General features: G+C 40.0%; 1 protein-coding gene across 1 annotated transcript in view; it reads left to right on the top strand.

Moving 5' to 3' along the window:
- The window catches only part of LOC117449962 (neurotensin receptor type 1-like), an 81,123-nt gene extending 59,480 nt beyond the window's left edge, over positions 1-21,643 (top strand). Inside the window, 4 exon segments of the mRNA XM_034087901.2 lie at positions 15,060-15,090; positions 15,092-15,112; positions 15,114-15,145; positions 20,857-21,643. Of these exon segments, the coding sequence (XP_033943792.1) occupies positions 15,060-15,090; positions 15,092-15,112; positions 15,114-15,145; positions 20,857-21,112 (340 nt within the window). The 3' untranslated portion in view covers positions 21,113-21,643.
- The last annotated feature ends 842 nt before the right edge of the window (positions 21,644-22,485 follow it).

Genomic DNA, 22,485 nt, shown 5'->3' with positions numbered 1-22,485 from the left:
CAAAAAGCAAGAAATGACAACGTGAAATAAGACCATTTTTACCTGTAAGAGTTGCTCATCATGTTCTCTGAGGTGCATCAAAGAAGCAATGCTGATGCCTTCTTTTTCCTTGTTGTCTCATAATAGTATGCCATTCTGCAGGAACTGAATTGTGATGAATTGTGATTGAAGTTTTGGGAGTTAGCCTTTATATGTCCACGTTACCATGACACAAACGATGTCATGCGATGGGTACACGATGCCCTCACGATGGCCTTACGAAGGGCAAAATAGACACACGAAGTCAACACGAAAATGAACCTTCGCAAGGTCTTTCGGCAACATCTTTGGCATGTCAAAGATTTTGCCACCGCTCCCGAAGTTGCTACCGGAGCCTGATAAATTCCACCGGCGGTCATACGATGGCTTAAGATGCCCTCACGAATGCCTTACGAAGGGCAAAATGGACACACGAAGTCAACACGGAAATGAACCTTCACAAGGTCCTTCGGCAATGCTTTGTGATGCCAAAGATGTTGCCACCGCTCCCGAAGTTGCTGCCGGAGCCTGAGAAACTCCACCGGCGGTCATACGATGGCTTAAAATGCCCTCACGAATGGCCCGATGTTGCTACGATCACAGCCGAATTTGAAAATGTCCTTTATCGTGTGTCCATCGGGAGTCAATTTCGGGACAGTGTGACAGGGCCTTTAGAGATGTCCCACCCTTAGCCTCAGGTACAATGTTTTACAATTTTGTGTTTGTGTCAAATATGACCGATTTACACCTTACATCAATCTTAAATATTGTGTTTTACATTTGATTGCTTCAAAGCCTTATGATATCCCTCACAGTAGGCATTTGAACACACTATTGCTGATCATCCTTATCATGAATTCTGAGTTGTTTAGTCAACTTTGTTACACCTATGGTGTTCCTGTTAAAAAATGACCATCATAGAATATTCACTGCCGTTTTTCATGTAAACCAGTAGTCTGAGTCATTGATTACAGCTTAAATAAAATGTAGTGATTGTAAGGGAAACTTCTGTAGCAATGGAGAGTCAGGACTCAGAGAGACACGGGACGAGCAGGAGTTCTGATGTCAAACACTGAGATTGAATACAAGTATCGGCCGGAGAAATTCACATCACAAGTCACACAGTCAAAGGTTCTGACTGCTCCGGTGGGTTGCCATGTCAATTCTGACTCTCTTCTCATCTTGGCAGACCTTTAATTAGCTTCACTCAGAGTCATCCCACATATTGGGGGAAGGTGTACGTGACCACCTGGAAGCACTGAATTATCTTTATCTGACTCTAGGGCTCTTGTGACCGAGAGTTGACCGGTCATTAAACTGGCAAGGTCAGCCACAGCTGACCGTTCCCATTCCTTAAGACAGATAACAGACTTCGGCTTGGTCGTAAAACGTCAACAGGCTGAAAGGTCAAATATCTTAGGAGTAAGGAGAATTATTCTTTGACACTTAAGAGTAAAGACAAAATGAATCCCTCACAGTGATGATTACTGTTTTTTTTGTATTAATGAAAGAGCAGTTAGACTGGTCAAATTTGACGGGGCACAACAAGTAAGGGGGAAGAAATGGACACGACTGGAGGGTTAAGCTCTGTCTGTAATATATATCTCATGACAATGCTGACATTCCATTAGGGATGTGTAATTAAATGCATTGTGCATTTCTATAATGGTTCAGCTATAATGGTTCGCTGCCATTGTTCTGACCTATGTCATCATATCACAGATTAAATCAGATTAGTTTAGTAGCCAGAGAGTTGTGCCTCTAATACGCAGTTACTGCTGTTCTTTCCCTAAGCGTCAAGGGTACTGTTGCACTTTAGTGACGCTCTAATTAGATTAGTATTGCCATTCAATTTTAATTACGGGAAAATTATTTCTCATACTACTTTGACTGTGATTGGCATCTCTATGACACAGATGTCCTGTAGAGCCTGACTGTAATGCGCTTCACGTTCTGTACTCATTAATTATGAGACTGAGACATTGACCCGATAGGGGCACAGACATATTCCCCCTCTTGACTCCCCCTTCTATCCCTTTCTCTGTCCTTCTTTAACTTAATTAGAACACCTCTATCTGTGTTTGTGGATGTGTGTGGGTGGATTACAGCAATTATTCTAGGAACATTGAACCAGTGAACGAACAGGGGACATTTGGAGGGCCACTGTTGGACATGATCTAAATCAAGAAATAAATCATAAAATGAAATAAAAAGAACCATATAATCTTTAAAGAAAAAAAGTAAGGAGAAATTAAAGAAATCAGAGTAAAGTTCGAAATAAAACAGTTATTAGGTTTTAAAAGCACAATATTTCAAGACATTGAGGAAGTGCTATGGTGTGTGTGTGTGTGTGTGTGTGTGTGTGTGTGTGTGTGTGTGTGTGTGTGTGTGTGTGTGTGTGTGTGTGTGTGTGTGTGTGTGTGTGTGTGTGTGTGTGTGTGTGTGTGTGTGTGTGTGTGTGTGTGTGTGTGTGTGTGTGTGTGTGTGTGTGTGTGTGTGTGTGTGTCCTTAGCAAAAAAATCTATAGAATACTATAGAAAAATCTATGGACGAATTCTATAGAAAATGTCTGTAGAATACTACAGGATTTTTGCGGACATACTATAGAACTTGCCTACGTGTTTTACTATGGATTCTGGGAAATAATCTATAGAATACTATAGTATAGAAAATATATACTGTGTAGATGGTTGTTTTGTAGAAAATAATCTATATACTCCTATAGAAAACCCCATGGATGCTTTCTATAGAACTGTTCTGTAGAATACCATTCTGTAGAATACTATAGAATTTGTGACCTATATTCTATAGAATCTGTGGACATTTCTATAGAACTTCTTTGAAGAATACTATAGAATGTTTGCAGATATTCTATAGAATGTACCTATGGATTTTACTATAGATTCTGCAAAATAATCTATAGAAAAATCTATTGATGTTTCTGTAGAATATACTGCAGGATATTGGCAAATATTCTATATAATTCACCTATGAATTTTACTATAGATTCCACCAAACCATAAAATGAAAGTAAAAATACTTTAACTGAAATAAAGTGCAAAAGCAATTAGTATACAGAAATTGGCCTTAAAGATTTTAGAGGAAACCTTCCTCTCTTTTCAAAATCCATTGTCTTAAAATGTTACAAATCAAACAGGTTCAACAAAATGACATCACAAAATGTTCTGTAGGAAACAATTACTCTGAAAACTTAAAATATAAAAATATTTGTAGAATTATAGTACAACTAATGAATACAGCATTTCATATTTAAACATCATACTTATAAACAGTAGAAACAAAAAGTAAGTTGAATTTTTTAAGATTACTTTAAAACATTCTCAACTGAAAATAACAGAAATTGCAAAATGGCGACATATGTTCACATTGTCAATTTGAAGGAGCAGTGTACAGGATTTAGTACGTCTAACAATGGGGATGTAGGTTCCAACCAATGGATAACTTATTCACTCACCCTCCTATCCCAAGTTTGTAGGATAATGTATATTGGCTGCAAAAACTTGAGGCCCAATCATGTTTCCTCTGTCCATTCTGCGCTACTGTAGACGTGGCAGTGCAACCTAGAGGACAAAAAGATCAGAATTAGAAACGGGTTTATTGCCAGCCAGGTATGTTCACACGTATGAGGAGGTGTCGTACATACAAATAAAAAAATTTAAAAACTACACAGATAGTGAACTATATTAAGAAATAGAATGCAATAAATTATAGAATATAAAATATGGGCAGTAAGCAATATTTAAACATCGCATTATTTACCATCCTGTGATCTCCATGCAGAGTCTGCGTTGTGGCTGAGGTAAAGTGTCAGTGGGGGGGGCGGGCCTTGTTGAGGTGCCGAGAGGTTCTGGTCCTGATGGAGAGAGGTTCTGGTCCTGATGGAGAGAGGTTCTGGTCCTGATGGAGAGAGGTTTTGGTCCTGATGGAGAGAGGTTCTGGTCCTGATGTAGAGAGGTTTTGGTCCTGATGGTGCGCAGCCTCCAGCCAGAGGGTTGTGTTGAAGGCAGAGCTGAAGTCCACAAACAGGATCCTGGCATAGGTTCCTGCTGTGTCCAGGTGCTGGAGGAGGAAGTGAAGTGATAACTATTAGTAAACCATAATGATGGATGTTATTATCAGGGCATTAATTATTTTATAAGTTTAGAAGGGGGGAACATAGTCTAACAACAGTTAGCTTTTGTTAATTTTACCTCGAGCCAAACTTGTGAGACTTGTTTCTGAAATCCCTTTCTCTTAAAGTGAATAAATAAAAAATAAAACAATGGAGGTGACCCTAAAACTAACCACTGGATTGCTTGTCTCACATGACCTAGTCCATAAGTGAGGTAAGGGTGGGAACAATCAAGGCTCTACATGTTAGCGAAGTACAACTGGGATTTCGAAGAGGAAGATATGCTTGCTCAATTCTTAATACAGAAAAACCAACAAATTGAGCACTTGAGTTTTCATTAGCAGCGCCTAGCTACAGCTGCGGAGCTTTGGTCAATACCACCAACTGTCTATTTCCTTAAAATGGTATATATCGATGAATCTATATTTTCATCTTCAGGTGATTAAATCTGCATAATGTCCCTGTACAATAAGATTCGAGCATTTTGTAATCCAGTGAGGAAATTCAAGACCAGTAAATATTGATTGATTAAACAACACTAAATAAAATGTTAGTGCTTTCTTCAAACTCAGACTCTCTGCTGCGGCTGTACCTCAAAGACAAAACAATTGTCTTATGATCTTTGTTGAACAAGGTCTGATTTTCCTGTATATGTACAATGTGGGGTATTTTTAAATACTTTACTAAACCACATGCAATACTATGTTAGACACAAGTTAGTTATTACTCACATATCAAAGTCTTTTCATCTGCAAGATGGAAGAATAGCTGGGTGCTGCCTGGAGAGACTGATGAGGGACACAGGCTGGCTTCAGCAGCTTTCCACACAAAGCCATCACATCTTCTCTTCCATAGTCCTCGCTGTCCACTGGTGCTCTGTCAAAAGAGTGAACATCACAGCCGTCATGTTAACCCTTTGTTACACAACATACAACCAACATGTGTCAAAAGTGACCCGAATTAGTTTTAATTAGTGTTTCTTTACTATACATTTTCAAAAATAATAAATGTTAGCAGTGATTTGGACCTAGCGTGTATGATGTAGTAATAAAAAAAGTATTTTAGTTCACACAGTGTGACATTAGCTAGTCATGTTAGCTTGTAATATATAGAGCAGAGCTAACTAGCAAGTTAGCCAAACGTTAGCGGTTAGCTGTTTATGCTATGCTAGCTGTTACTGAACATTAACAAACTAGATTCCGCTATAAGAAAGCTGTGAAACTTTACATTAAACTTGGCGACAACATTGTGACACCCCGCTGCATGTTTATGTGTAATTCTCCCGTGTTGGAGACGAGAGGGTGGCGCGGCAGCACTGCAATAAGCTGTAAGCTAACGTTAGCAGCCACCTGTTAAGTTAAGTTTCCCGGGCGCAACATCTTGCAAGAAACAGCATCTCAGGGCTTCTTAACATTTAACAACCTATTAATGATGAATACCAACTTAACGGGAAGAAACTCAGCTAACTAGAAGAAGAAACGTAACCTTAAATAAAAAATAAAACATTCACAAACTAAGGATTATCTAAATACATATTTAACTCCATTACAGTTGCAGGACTCACCAGATCTCAAGTCTTCTGTTCTTTGTTGACGTCCCGATGCTCATATTTAACGTGTAAAACGATCCCGATATTAATCCACAAACTCCTGCAGCAGACATACAGACAGCTGTAGCTCGCAGGAGGAGACCTGCTCATACTGACGTGGAAGTTTCAAATGTGAACGACAGGCATGGACAGTTCTCATTGGCAGGTTTCTTCGATTACGTTTACATTAACCAATCAGGAGTGTTGTGGACTCATTCCAAACATGCCTGACTTGTCTGCCGTGTTTTGGCTGAATTCTATTTCAAGTGCCGTAGTTCTGGCTGTCGGCCAGAATCCGAAAACCATACATTATACTGTAAAACTAATGTATATTAACCAATGGGGGGACAAAAACAGCAACATAAATAAAACAAGGATAACTGTGACTTGTTGAGTAAATAACAGTGTGTGTTTTAAACCTTGGTCCTCCCTGCAGAAATGTCTCCACTTTCTATAATTTTTTTTTTTTTTAATGATATTGTCAACTGTAGATGTTAATAAGAACATATTTATTTACTTTTGTTTCAACATTGGATATTTTGTGTTTGTGGTGGATTCAATCGAATATTGAGAAAATTATTTATGTAAAAAGGTTTTAATTACATTTTAAGTTTTTTTTATTTGACGCTTTTTTTTACAGTTTTATGATTACCTTAAAATTACAAAGAAATTCTTAAAGTCTTATAATAGTAATACACTTTAATATTACGAGTTACATATTTAATTACAGATACAACTTTTTATTTTACGTACATCTGCATTTATTTTCTGAAAGTGCAAAAATACTGTAAATATTATATAGTAAATTTATTGTAAAAAAAAAGGAAATAAACGTTATTTGTGGTTATTGTCAAAATACTGAAAATAATGTTTTGGGTTATAGTTAAAGGTAAGTTTGAGAAACCGGCTCAAGATTGCTAGAATTTGAAAATACTAGGGCTGTCAGTCGATGCATGATTGTCCATAGTTAATCGCGATTAATCGCAAATTAATCGCACATTTTGTATCTGTTCTAAATGTACCTTAGAGGAATATTTTTCAAGTTTGTAATACTCTTATCAACATATGAGTGGACAAATATGCTTTATGCTAATGTTTATTATCATTTGAACAATGACAAATATTCTCGTAAATATTAAACACGACAACCTCTGAACATTACAAATATTCGCCTCAATTCAATCTGGAACCTCTCATACAATAATACAATACATATGGTGTGTGTGTGTGGTGTGTGTGTGTGTGTGTGTGTGTGTGTGTGTGTGTGTGTGTGTGTGTGTGTGTGTGTGTGTGTGTGTGTGTGTGTGTGTGTGTGTGTGTGTGTGTGTGTGTGTGTGTGTGTGTGTGTGTGAGTGAGAGTGTGTGTGTGAGAGAGTGATGGATCGTTGGAGCTATGTGCAACTCAAGGCATATGCTCGAACGGGAGCTACCTGGACGCTGCAATCATGTTGCCACTATCCGTGCTGCTGAGTGTGCTGACTTTTCGTACAATGTCCCACTGTCTGGCTTCCTGCATAAAGTCAAGTGCTCGGTGCAGTTGTGGCGAAATGTCGCTCCTCTGTTTTCATTTAACAGCTCCTTATATCCGTTAGCGCAGCTAGCTAGCACCAGATGCTAACAACAACAATGGTCTCTCTCTCGCTCGGGCCACACATACACACACCCTCCCGGTCCTCCCGATGGCCAGTCGGTGCCTGCCGGTGAGCGTGGAAGTGTGGTCTGCCACAAGCGGGCGGCAGGAGCGGGCTGTCAGCATCAGCTTGTAGATGGTATTTAAACTCGATGCACTCTGAAACTATGGGGCGGCCGAGGAAAAAAAATACACATGCATTAATCCCGTTAAAATAATTAGTGGCGTTAATTTTTTTTTTTGCGTTAACGCATTATTAACACGTTAACTTGACAGCCCTAGAAAATACACAACCGGAGAAAATCTGCCACTTCCTTATAGAGCCCCTCCTCCAACACACACGAACGCGCACATGCCAATGAGGGCACGAGATAAGTTTGTGCCCCGATGGAAGGTTGACAGGCAGGTAGGCCATCCAATCCGTTTAGCCGGGCTGGCTACTTTTTACAGTATTACGGCTTCTACAGATGATTTTTTTATGGATTTTTTGTCAAAGCACTTCAGATATTCATTGCTATCGGGATGTTAAGAGCATTCCATGGAATATAACAAAAAGCGTATCTCGAGCCGGTTTCTGAAACTTACCTACCCCACCTTTAATATCTGCCATTTTACAGAATTTTGCAAGTTATTTAAAAAAACATGATAATTACTATAAACATTTACAGTTATTTCCTGTAAAATTACGATCTTTTTTTACAGTGTATAATAGACTGCAAAACAGAGTAGAGTACTGCAGACTCCAATGAGTTGGTTATAACAGACTCACACTAACAATAGATATTGTTATGGTCACTTAGCTTTAATCTCCAGTTGTAACAGATAATTAGTTACATAAGTGATCAATGTATACATACAGATGCACGTCACAGAAATTCTGGAGCATTTACATCATAATACAAGGACAGTGACATTCATTCAGTTTAGAGTTCCATTCCAATATGTTGTATGGTTGTATATGGTTATGTATAGGTTACATAATGTAATTGGGCACATAATCCAGTATACAGTTGTAAGATTTCAAAGGACCACTACAGCTTTTTGCAAAGCAGCTCAGTTCCACAAAATGATGTAGATTACTATGATGTTCTCTATTCCAATTTAAAGACGAGTTTTATAGAATTCTATAGAATTTAGTATAGGTTGCATCAGAGAGAAAATATCATGCATGTTTTCTTTGAATGCTATAGATTTCTACAAATTCCTATAGATTTCTATAGATTTCTACAGATATGTCATGAGTCGGTTCTGTCCTATAGAATTCTTTAGATTGTTATAGTTTTAATTATAGAAGTTTATAGAAAAGTACACATTTATAGTATTCTACAGAATGATCTAGAGATTTCTATAGTATTCTATAGAATTCTTTAGCATGGCTTACAAATACGACTATGTTCTATAACATGCTATAGATTTCTACAAGATTCTATAGGATTCTATAGGATGTTATAGATTTGTTTGCTAAGGGTGTGTGTGTGTGTGTGTGTGTGTGTGTGTGTGTGTGTGTGTGTGTGTGTGTGTGTGTGTGTGTGTGTGTGGTGTGTGTGTGTGTGTGTGTGTGTGTGTGTGTGGTGTGTGTGGGTGGTGTCCCTATGTGTGAGCTGAGCAGACAGTATGCTGCACCATCCTGTCTCTGGTAAACACCTTAAATTGCTGTGTGGGCTCCAATTTTGTTTACATGGACTCAAAGTGTCCTTTTGAAGCTTGATGAGTGCAAAAATAGTTCATCTAAAGAGAGAGCTCCAGAAAATGCATCCAATGTCTTCAGTTTAGGTTCCTTGAATCAATGCAGGAGGCAGATTTTATGTATGGGGTTAGGGTTGGAAACATCTAAACAGGTAAGGTTTAACTACACAAATTAACAGAACTTTAGCTGCAAATCTTTCATAAAAACAATACATATTATTAAATGTCACATCACATTATTGGCCTGTGAGATTGTATGACGTATAGTTTTTAACTGTGATTCTGTTAGGTGGGGATTAACTTATGGCATAATTTGTGTTGGGAACCAAGCTAAATATTGTAGTAATGTCATATTTCAGTCTTCATGTTGATATATGTGATTAAAGAGCTGAGGCAGCAGAAGGTGGATTAACAAGGTTCATCTCTATTGTTTCTCATAAACAGCTATATTATTTTGTGTTAGTGTGTATGCTCACCAAATGACAAAGACAAATTGAGTTCTGAGAGCACATCTTCCATGCTGTAATTATCTCTGGGCAATGAGATCCCTGTCCTGCTGCTAGTTCATTGATTGGGCTGAGTTGGTGTAGCGCGAAGACGAACACACATTTCAAAACTGGAACCATTCCTGGCTCCGTCCACTGGACTACGCTGCTGGAGTGGTGTCTTTGTATTTATTATTTTAACTGCTTAATCATGTTCTTGTTCAAGGTATATTTAAAGGACCTTGTTAAATGTGCACACACTCATACGTTCATCACGGAATAGAGCACAATCAGTGCGAAGCGTTGGCGTAGTGGTGGCTGAGAGTTTATTTTCAAGTCTCGTACGAAGAATACCTATCTGTAAAATCTCACCACAGAACCAAGAAAAAGAAAAAGCACATGTATGTAAGACAGTTATGTAATCTCTTCTCACAGGCATACAAGCCGGCACTCTGTCTGTTGGATCTCTGTTGTGTGGCTGGCCTATCATGCAGTGATACGTGCCCCTTTTTAAGGTTGATTCCTGCAATGTCGGAGATTGGACCTTAGATAGATCGGTGAACTAAAATGATGGTTTTACAGTAATTTCTCATAATTGCCCTGTGGTGACAAGTCCATAGACCCATCTTTCTACATGTAGTTGTTGGCAGTGGGGGAGGGGGAGTAGCTGGAGCTCCATTAGGTTCTGTGTAGGGAGGCTTGACACAAGTGTTTATGTTAAACTGCTACATTTTTGGAGAGGAGAATAAATGAATCCAGTCCAGTAGGGGCTTGGACTGTGAGCCGTAGGGGTCGCCGGTTCAAGTCCCCGACCAGACCTTAAATATTGAGTGTTGACTGCTTACTGGAGAGGTCCAAGTTCATCTCCTGCCTTGCCGTGGTGCCGTGGAGGAAGCCACCGGACACCCCTTCCCCCTCACTCCCATTGCTCCCGGGCGCTGTACAATAGCTGCCCACTGCTCCTAGTACTAGACTCCTGGTACTAGGATGGGGTTAAATGCAGAGAACACATTTCACTGTGTGTGCTGTGACCATTAAAGAGGGTTTCATCCCTCCGATACTATTCTATGTGAATCTTGACAGTTCATCACAGGGATATAAATTAGTGTATGCTTTTTGGTTTTCTCTTTCCTGTGGTGTGTTCTATATACGTTTTTGTGCATGTAAATGGTCTGCAAAGGCTAAAATCCCAAAGTTCCCTCGAGGGAGTTTTCTCTCCCACACACTCCCCCTCTGCCTGTCCTAGTGACATCACTATTTATTACATGGCTTAGTTGAATACTCGATTCTGATTGGTCAAATCAGAACACGTGACACGTTGTTAATTCCAGTAGTACAGACCGCTGTCAAGGACTTATTGACTGTTGGTAAGGACGCTCACATCTGCAGAAAGAAGTCCGGTCGATTTAACTGTATACAGTTTGGCCGAAAACAGTTTGCTTGTCTTTTCTCCGTTGTCTACCATCTAAGAGCAACATGGATGATTTTAATATTAATTGTAAAGGTCCCATGTCTTGGACATTTCTACTGATCATAATTCCATTGTTGAGGTATACTAGAATAGATTTATATTGTGCAATTTCCAAAATCACATTGGTTTTCATACAGCATCTCTGTATAGTATGATAGTCACTCTCTCTCCTAAACGGCTATTAGAGCTCCTTCCCCCCCCTCCCTATGAGCCCAGTGGCCGTCTGTGAGACAGCGAGACACAGCGAAACCCAGCCCGAACCACACACACACCCGCAGCCTGGCTGGGAGTTTGTGTGTGTGCTCACACACAGACTCACAGCCTCGCCGCGTCCCGCTGTCTCAGGGAGGAGAAATCGGCGGAGCTGCAGCTGAGTGTGTGTGTAACGGCTCCGTGGACATAAGGTAACGGCTCCACGGATTGGTCCATTTGGACCAATGGGTCCATTTGGGTATGAGCACGTCACTGTACCCAGGAAGAAAACAATGAAAAAATTGAAATCTCCAACGAGGCGGTTCTGGGGCAGCATAGACAGGTATTTTCTGTCGTTACTTGTTGAGAATGTGGCCTTGTAATAAGCGGGATAATGTGCAGCGACTTGATCTGATCAAGATCCCTCCGCTTCGCGTCGGGCTCCTGATCAGCCTGTCGGCTGTTCTTTTTACCCATAATGACCGCCTCGCTGCACATTATCCCTTACGTAACACATGTCCCTATTGGCTAGTGCTCCAACACATTACGACAGCAGAAGTATCGTGATACGCTATGGGACGGGACATTTCCAACAGAATTTTGTAAGTAGTTGACTACTCACAACAGAGCAGACCAGCTAACCAATCAGAGCAGACTGGGCTCTGGTTTCAGACAGAGGATGCAAAGAGGTGCTGCAGCACAGGCAGTACGAGCAAAATAAAGAGCTTTTTGAACATTAAAGCATGGAGACATGTCCCAGTAGAGACACAAAATGCAATTATGAACCTGAAACTGAGCATGATATCTCTTCTTTATCCCCCAGATTTTGATAAATGTTAAACCATAAGCATCAAAGAATTATTCATTCAGATGAGCCGGCATGTTTAATAAGGCAGACGGAGAAAATGTTTGACCCCCTACCTTTGAACCCCCACAATGCTAACGCTGAGCCTCTGAATTAGCAACGAGCGAAAAATGCTAACAGATGACTGCACCGAAATTCATTATTTATCTTTGGTGCACATCCAACACATCATTTCACATCGTGAGGTGACACAGAATCGAAGGGTCATTATCACTCAATTATACAAACTCGCAGAGGTAATAACAAGAACAGACATCAAAACATATGGCGCTAGGTAGCTAAAAACGCTAACATGGGTCACCTGTGTCGTAGTCTGGTCAAAAGTGGTCTTCAATGGAATTAAAACGATAAAAACGCTGCTGAAGTTAATCCATAGTTTAATCCAATGTATCTGTGTCCCTTTGAAATTATTTCTGATAATCCATGAGCAATAAACCTGCTTTTTCGGTTTCCAGATGTCAGAGCTAGAGCTATAGCTCTATAGCTTCACTCTCATGCAAAACTGCGTCCGCGAAGGCCCCCCACCTTTTTGTTTTACCATGTGTGTGAGTGGGGAGATTCCCCTTTGATTCTATTGTCTCTAACGGTCAGAAAGAGGATGTCAATCACCAACATCGACCAATGGGGTTCCAGGAGAAACGGTTGTAAAACCCCCATTTCCACCCAATTACCTCAGAGGTGGAGGGTTTTTTGCTTTTAGTCTACCTTACTATCATCCAAGGGTAGTTTCACTATAAGTAAAAATTATCTTTGGACAGACACTATCATTTACAGTTTTTTTACTATGTTCAATTTGAATTTTCTTTAAAATAAAAACATCTATATTATTCTGACTCCTTCTACATCCAACTCACAGGTTTATCATTACTTTGAGAAAAAAGATTATTAATGTAACCCTTTTAGAAGGGAAGATATGGTCATTTGTTCTGGGAAGTCATTTTCGAGCCAGAGACCTGGAAAACAGGCTCGGGGCTTAACAGGTCAAATGCGCTAGATTCTCCACCATAATCCGCCAGTTAATTTCAGGGAAACCATTGGCAACAAAGTGTAGATCTTTCAGATGAGAAGAGAAAATACACAAAGTGATTTATCACTACCTTTGAAGCCGTAATAGTTGGAATTTGTGTCAGTTTCCTTCGCATTAATATTATTTTAGTCAGGTTAATTGGCAGTGATGCCTTCTACAAGCCAGCCAGATCAGTGGCGTTTTCTCCTGGAGGCCAAGGGAAGCCAGGCTTCCCATGTTTTTTCGGATTGTAGTTATAGTTTTAATAAATAAATAAAAAACACTTCGTTTAGTTCGGAAATTCTTTGTTGTGTGTTGCTGCCGGCCGTCTCTCCCCCATTCTCATTGAATATTTTACAAAGAGTGAAACAGCGCCCCTCTAGATGTTATGGTGAAACAGTAGATTGTACTCTCTGTTGCGAGAGGAGGCCAGCCGAAATTGGCTTCCCTTGGTGAAAAAAAATTGAGGGATTGACCAATCAGACATGACATCACGTCATGGCCCCTGCCAACCTGCGATTGGTCAGGGCCATGCCAAGGGAAGCCAGAGGCGGCTCGCTTCCAGGCCCTTGCCTCACAATCCAATCAAATCGCATCAACTTAGTGTTGCAGTGACACGTCCCTAAAACCCGGAAGTAAGCTGTGCTCGGTTTCCCTCGACAAAAAAGCAATGGAATTTCTCCATAGGATTTTGGAAAATAGCTTCGAAATAAGGTTAGTGGAAAACGAACCTGTTAGATAAATGCACGTTTTGTTCAGCCGGATAATATCCACATGTCTACCCTACTTTTATAATTTTCGAATCATAAATCTAATCGATAGAAGATAGATAGCGTCACTGCACCACTCTCACCGCCATTAGAAAGTAGCAAGCAACTGAAGCAAGTGCAATTATGGAGGGTGGAGATTTGGAGTGTTTAATACAAAATAATTGTACTAAACTTCCGCTACAGCAGCAACTAAAATACAATCTGATGACAGGCCAATGCTCAAACTGGAGCTGTGTACAGCGAGGAAAAAAGGAGCGAGTCGGACGTAAAACGTTAAAGGTCTCCTGATTAGTTTGTGAATGAATGCTTATTAGAGTTTGGGCTGGAGAGTGCATGCGGACCTGTCGGTTAGATAACAGGCGTGTGTAAGTCCTGCATCTGTATGTACAAATGTTGTGTAAAATGATACCGGGTAACTAATCTGGTTACGTTATTACATTGACCACCACACCCCCGACCCAAAAGAAAGGAGGTAGTATTGGCTTCCCCTAATTTTTTTCCCACGCCACGCTACTGAGCCAGATTGTATTCTTTATTCAGTAAACTCACTATCTACAAGTCCAATACAGTACACTGTACAGTACACTGTACATTTCGCAATGGTAATGCGAACTGTTAATTGTAGAAAAAACCACAGTGTTGGGTATCGACAGGAAAACAGCTAGTTAATGTTAGCTAAAAGGAGATCTAGGTACCGTTAGCAAGAGAGCTATAGGTGAAGTTAGGAAGGAGAGCTAGTTAACATAAACTAGAATGAGAGCTAGGTGACGTTAGGAGAGATAGTTAATGTTAGCTAGAAGGGGATCTAGGTAACGTTAGGAAGGAGAGTTAGTTAACATAAACTAGAATGAGAGTTGGGTGACGTTAGCAAGGAGAGCTAGTTAATGTTAGCTAGACGGGGGATCTAGGTAACGTTAGGAAGGAGAGCTAGTTAACATAAACTAGAATGAGAGCTGGGTAACGTAAGGGAAGGAGAGCTAGTTAACATTAGCTGTAAGTTGTCTTGGGCAGCAAAGCTTTGCTTGGCATAAATAGAAGCTTATTGCTGGCATTTTGTTATGCGTGTTTATAAAACATTCACATTATAATGTAATAAAATGGCCCCTATTCTCAAGATTCATAAAGCTTATTTTGTGTATATAGTACAATGGTCCTTATCATTCTACTTTAGTCTTCCCCTTGACACTTGCTGCTCTCTCTCCCTTTTGTTCAGGAGCGGTTGGTACATAGCCTTCGTGGTCTGCTGGCTTGCCCTATCACGCTCGCCGCCATGATGTTTTGCTACATCTCTGAGTGGTCCGAGTAAGTAATGATTCTTTCTCAACCTCTCATCAGAGCGAACCTCCAGTATAACAGTTTGTTTGCTCACTTGATATTTTTGAAGAAAACACACCAAACGCTGCTTACAGAGTGCACACACACACAATGATCTTCACGTAGCAGAAACCCAAGTACGCACACAAGATATTGGCTGTAACCATCTGTCCAGAGGGTCATCAGTTAAAAAGCATTCTGACGGAGAGGAGCATGACGGATACATCTTCCTGATGAGATTGCTTTCTCATTTACCATTCTCATCCTCTGTCTTGCCTGTCTCCCTCTATTCTCCCTTTAACAATTTTGTCCTGTATAGGCCTTGCATATGGTTTTTATAATTCAATTGAAAATATACCAATTCAGCAAATGAGTGTTAGTGCTGGGAAAGCCTTGTATGTCCACTCAATATGAAAGATGGGCAATGGACGTTACTATGGTTTCCTCTCTGTTGCTGCCTGAGGAAAACAATGAGCTGAAAACATTGAGCTCATCTGCCTGCTCCTGTTGATTAAAGCTTTTATAGCCATTTGTCAGCAGTTTTGTATGCACTTTATTTCTCCATTGCTTAACATGGACACAGTTAAATATTCAACCCAGTCTCATGGCATTTCGTGTTATAGTCACAAAATGTAAACTATTGATTCGTGTTCACCAACACGATTTTCCCTTTTTTTTTTCATGTCACACAGAACGATTTTAAAAGCAATGTATTTCTATTGGTAGTATGTTTCGTGCCTGCACCACGTATTTTAGTCAGGTTGGGTCGTGGAAGACCGGAAGCTGTGTGTTTCATAAAAACATTTTCTTAGTCAATATCAAGCCACAATTATTGTTTTTATTTTTGATATTTTAAACCCCCAAACCGATGGAAAAACCCCACAGCAAAATAGAAAAGACGGTCATAACATGACCCGGCGCTCTAGTTAATAGACAAAATAATTTCATACATAATATTATTAATGACTTTATTTTGAAATTCAGTTCCTGGCGGACGGCAAAACAGCCTGACATTATATAATCAAACAAATAAAAACAAGGATAATTGTGTGTTATTGTTGAGTAAATAACAGTGTGTTATTTATAATTCAGTATTTTGAACCCCATTTATTTTCCTCACGGACGGCATGAAAAATCTGACATTATACAATTTAAAATAAAAACAATAATCGTGGCGTGATATTGAGTAAGAAAATGTTTTTATGAACCCCACAGCTTCCAGTCTTCCAAGACCCGACCAGACAAAAGACATCCTGCATACTACCAATAGAAATACATTGCTTTGAAAATCGTTCTGTGTGACACGGAAAAAATGGGAAAATCGTGTTGGTGAACACGAATCAATAGATTACATTTCGTGACTATAACACGAAATGCCATGAGACTGGGTTGAAATATTTGCAAGGAATTAGCAAGGGATCTCTGTTTGGCCTTCAAAAACAACACTGTGAGACACTTTGAAAATGTGCATCGTTTGAGCTCCAAAAGAGCTTGCTTGTCCATGATTGTGTTAAAGAGGACATATTCTGCTTATTCTCAGGTTCATATTTAGTGTCTCTGTCATTTTTACATGCTTTAATGTTCCAAAAGCTCTTTATTTTTCTCATACTGCCTGTGCTGCAGTACCTTTTTTCACCCTCTGTCTGAAACCAGAGCCCATTCTTCTATGATTGGTTAGCTGACCAGCTCTGTTGTGATTGGTCCACTGCTTAGAGATGTTGGAAATGTCCCGCCCCTTACATACAATGTTGGAGCGCTAGCCAACAGAAGTGCAAGTGTTACACATTGATGTTACAATGTTACGGAAGTAAACAAAGGAGTCCAATCAAGTTGCCATCAGATATGAGCAGCTGTTCCTTTTTTCAAATATTAGGATACAGCAAATATACTTGCCTGATTTACATGAACTTGGCACACAGGTTGCAGCATGTGCCAGGGAATAAGAAAACAAATTATGGAGCCAATCTGATTCAAAGGCCAAACTCAATCATTATTATTCACTTGAATGGCCTACACTCGAGTGTTCTTTTAGTAATCAAAATATTCATATTCTTCCTGGTAATAGGCATCAATAAGAAAAAGGTGGTTCAGTCATAAATCAGTTGGAAGGACATCCAGATTATTTTTTCTGTTCTGCTTGCCTGACTCTGATTTTAAATGTTTTTTCATCGTTGACTTTCTAAATGTGTGTCCACCATGGCAAATAACTGTAATTGACCTTCTATTAGTTTTGTTTCTTGGTTCAAGACCATCCTTTTTAAACATAGTACGTGTTCATAGTTTGTGGACTCACAATTTCTGAGTCCACTGTTCATTTTGCTGATTTTCTTTTCTTTCTCTTAGAAGTTTTTCTGTCCTCAATCTAATAGGCACCTAGTTCAGTGGAGAGCTTGTTTTTAAGACAAGACAAACACAGGGCTCCATTTTCCCAAATCAGTGGTGCAATGCCTAAATAATAGAAATAGGTTTTGGGGGGCGCATTGCATAATTAAGCTTATTTTCTTTAAAGAAGCACCAAGCGAAGCGTCACAGGGATTGCTAACAGTCTCGACCGGTGAAATATTTTTGCTTTTCTTGCCTGGAAATAGCATTCCTCTCTGATAAACCCATGGCAGCGAGGCGTGTCATTTGTGAATCTGCCACAAGAGGAACCTGACTGATGTGCATGAGTCACAGAATCATCGGTTTTGGAAAAAATGCTGCACCTGAGGTCTACAGATTTGTCCTATGTTGGTGTAATTATAATGAAAAATGTGAGCAGTTTGAGATATTCCTATCAAATGATACTGGGGAAAAGACAGGCAACACCATCTCCATCAGTCATCCTCCATTACATGAGCAGAAACTACATAATTACCTGAGTGTATATATAACAAAAAGGTGAACCATCCCTCTTGTCCCTTCCAATCCTTCCCTCATTCATCTTTAATGGTGTCCCTGTATGCAGACAGACACACACTGCATTGACTTTCTGCATGCTTCAATGACCCTTGTCGATTGCATGAGCGGAATAGATCAATACCCCAGATTCTAGTAACTGAGATATCGTGTGGGCGTATCTCCACTGTGTGAGGTCATTGATGTGTTATATGACCTATAACCCTTTTGCTTTCACTCAAGAGTCTATTATCTGTGTGTATCAAGCTGTGTTACATATCCCCCTGTGTATTATCCAATCATCCTGCTTTGGCTGTGCACATAATGAAATACTATATAACCCAGCGAGAGCATAGATTGATTACTGAACGGTGACTGTGCCCAGTGCCCAAGGTGTTAAGGGCCCCTCGGCCAAAACAGCTAGAACATGTGGCACAGAAAGACCAATGAGAGACGGAATACAGATGAAAAAGGAGCTGAACAACCACAGACAGAATATTAGTACAAAAAGATCAAGACACTAAGTTACTTGAAGTTTCTAAAGATAGACACAAATGTACCACAAAGAGTTGCATAACTACTACATTATATCTCCAAGTATGTGTGTCATGTTCATTGGGAATCGTCTCTGCTGCAACTAAAATGCAAATGTTTGTATCAGTATACACACTGTTTATCATTCATACTGTAAGCCTTGTTCGTCTTATCAACCTATTTGGCCATACTTATATGCTTTAGATTTGTTTTGTTCATACAATGTTAGTGTTGCGTACATTAGTGTTCAATGGCAGGATGGAATGTTTGGGTCTGACAGACTGAGGGAGTGAGTGGGCCCTTCATAATGTTCATCATATCAGTTCATCTCCAAAGGGGCTTACATTGTTAATCTTTAAGTCCGATGTAGCCCTGTTGCTAACCTGTTTCTGTTTACAAAATCACCCTTCTGGTCATTTGCCATCACTAAAAGTACACCTATGGGGGAGTACCACTGGGGAAGGCAGAATCCAATACATGTTGGATATGAATCATGAGGTAGATATATATTTAAAAATGTCATTGCAAGACAGGGTCAGCGTTTTTTACTACCCTTTTTTTTTTTTTTTAAACCAACCCCCCCCCCCCCTATTTTCCAGTGTTTCCTATAGCTTTTTTTCTAACGCACAAATTGAAAATGGACATAAAAACAAGTGGAGGAAAAGCACTTGTTTATGCACAAAGAACATCAAAGAAAGGGTATCTCTTGTGGCAATGAGTTTATTTAGCGAACACTAAAGAAGCCTAGCTTGCTAGCTTGTACTTATAGAGTGGAAAACCAATATAAACGCATTAAGACTTCCCCCAAAATGCTGAAAGGAACGGCATCTCATCATGAAGGGTTGATAGTTAATGGGCTTTTTAGAAAAAGGGAAAGTCACTTCCTTTTATCAACATTCATAGGATATATCATTATTACATGCTCCTCTAAGTAACACACCACTAAAGCATGAATCCTATGAACAATGACTTGCAAGTATCTGTCAACTGCTGCCATGGGAAACCTGCAGTATGAGGCACAAATGTGTCCAAAACATAAATGGAGAAATATAATATCTGCAAACTTTAGAGGATGTAATTTGTATTCCATTGAAGTTTGTTTTCCCATTTGTCATCCTGTCTTATATAATCTTCATATCCATAATGCTCCTCTCCTGCTGTGTAGCTTCCTCTCCCTTCTCCTCTCTGACTGCAGTTAGAGGGACAGTCACAACACTCAGTTAAAAACCTCACTTGTGTATGGCAGAGCAAATACATACAATTGCATATAATTAAATATATTTTGCATTGGAAACAGTAGAATGCCTGCCAAATGCACTTCCAGCGGAGAAAATGTTTCTTCTTCCCATCATTTCCCTGTATTTGTTACACCATGAATAGACCAGAAAATAGTGGGAAGCCTGCACAGCAAACCTGGAGACATTTGACTCTTAATGACTTTGAGAGTATGTCTAGTAGTGGACCAGCAGAGCCTGAAATGAGAAGTGACATCCAAAGAAAAGATTATTGGGTTAGATGAATACATTCTCAGCAGTCATCGCTCTCTCTGGTTGGCTGATCAAATCTTCTACGACAGTTGATTCTCCACCAAAGGTTTTTTTTTTAATTAACTTCCCAGGAGAATAAAGCTGTTATTCTCTAATCTCATTGCACAGAATTTTTTTTTACAGTCACCCTATGTGTTGATTGTGCTTCAGGGCAGGAATTTACATATGACCAATTTGAAATGGTGGCCTGGATTACAGCAGCTCATATGTGTTTATATACAGTGTGAAAGTTAACGCTGGCAGAGGCCCTTTTATGCTTTTTGGGGTGTTCCCTTTCCTGTAGTGTGTTATGTTAGTTGTTATGCATGTACATGGTCTGCAAAGGCTTACATCCCTGTGTTCCAGAGTTTGTCTTCCAAACACTCCCCCCCAACCTCCATTAGACTCCTTTGTTACGCCTAAAACGTAGTGACATCACTATGTAACATACGTGCTTCTGTTGGCTAACGCTCCAACACATTGCACGTGATAGGATAAGGGCAGAGCCGTCCAACTAACTAATCTGGACAGAGGGTGAAAAGAGGTGCTGCAGCACAGGCAGTGTGAGAAAAATAAGTTAGCTCAAAATTCAGTTGATACAGATTAAAAGGAACTGGTTAACGTTTATAGTACTCAATTTTGAAGTTCATTTCAAAAGTCTTGAAACAAGTGCACATACAAAATCATATAAGAAAGCATTGGGGTTCAACATGCCACATATTTACATATACCAATGGCTTTCTGTCTTCTCTTTCCTCTCAGTGACTTGTATGACTTCTACCACTATTTCTACATGCTGACCAACATCCTGTTCTACGTCAGCTCGGCCGTCAATCCGATCCTCTACAACCTGGTGTCGGCCACCTACCGGCAGATCTTCTTCTCCACGCTGCGCTACTTCTGCGTGCCCTGCCGCCAAACTCCCAGGATGCACCCTCATCCCTTAACCCGCCACTCCATCAGTATCTCCAGCAACCACACCCTCTCCACCAACATCATCAAAGAGACGTCGTACTGATTGGGCTGAAAATGAATACACTTCTATAAACCCGTCTGGTCCTTTGTGAATATATTCAACTGAATCAAGTTAGTTCTGAAACTGGTTTGGAAACGATTGGCACAGGCTGATCCGGAACTGGAATGATCATTATTGTCATGTGCCCTGAGACCGCTGTGATTTTATTACAGATTGTGTGTTACTGCTGTTGTATGTATATTTGTTTAACATGATATTGGGCAAAGAGAAAAACTAAATATGACAATGGAAGACTTGTTTGGTGTTGTACAGTTTGTAGTGTACTCTACTATGTTGTTGTTTGAATTTAGTATTGTTCACAAAAGAATTGCATGTTCCAATACTTTCACTATGACAAAAGTTTGTTGTGCGTCGGCAACTGTGTTAAATGTTATTTGTTAGTTTAGTTACTTATGTTCCACTTCCTGTTTTATTTTGTATTCACCTTAGAGGTTTCTCAATACTCAAATGTCCCCTCCTCGACTCCTCGAATCCTCGGTCCTCCAGTAGTGACCCGGAAATGAATTTCAGCGCGCCATTTTGAAGGACATCTCATTTCTCTAAATGCACACCGAGGATCGAGCGTCGAGGAGGCTCTCTGGAGGAGCTCTAACCGAGGATACACTGATGGTTCCTCCACGGCTCCTCCGCGGATGCATTTCCGGGAACGGTGGAGCACGGCCGGACTTATCTCAGCCAATGACAGCTCTGCATGCAACCCCTGGATATTATTTTAGAAACTGCTTTCATCGCGTCGAGATGTTTACAGTGAGAACAGCTGTGAGGTCCGTGCAGAAAGCAGAGCAGTGTGTATAATATATATCACTCAGTAGAACAGGCCTACTCTCTTTATTTGCGTTAGTTTAGTAGATATCTACAAAGAGTCGATATTTTTCTAAAATCATTTAGTGCTTCACATAATAAAATACACAACGGCTGTAGCCTGATTATGCTTTAGGAGCTGTGTGTGTGTGTGTGTGTGTGTGTGTGTGTGTGTGTGTGTGTGTGTGTGTGTGTGTGTGTGTGTGTGTGTGTGTGTGTGTGTGTGTGTGTGTGTGTGTGTGTGTGTGTGTGTGTGTGTGTGTGTGTGTGTGTGTGTGTGTGTGTGTGTGTGTGTGTGTGTGTGTGTGTGTGTGGTCACAGTGCGTAGATGCGGCGGACAGACGGGTCTCAGTTGGTTTGGTGTCCTCTGCTTACTTTTAATACTTGTAAATACAACTTTTGGCCCGTAATTTCATTTCCCCATTTCAGCGACCAGAGAGAGGGGGGATATATCCAGTCTCTGATTGTGTTACCTTATTATGAGAGTGCTCTCATACTTTAAATTGTATATATTTATATAAATATATCCGCATCTGTAGCCTGTTATTGTCTTA

Source organism: Pseudochaenichthys georgianus, chromosome 7, assembly GCF_902827115.2.
Source record: "Pseudochaenichthys georgianus chromosome 7, fPseGeo1.2, whole genome shotgun sequence".
NCBI classification, from domain to species: Eukaryota; Metazoa; Chordata; class Actinopteri; order Perciformes; family Channichthyidae; genus Pseudochaenichthys; species Pseudochaenichthys georgianus.
The sequence above is the reverse complement of the archived record's forward strand: the minus strand, read 5'-3'. Positions and strand labels throughout refer to the sequence as shown.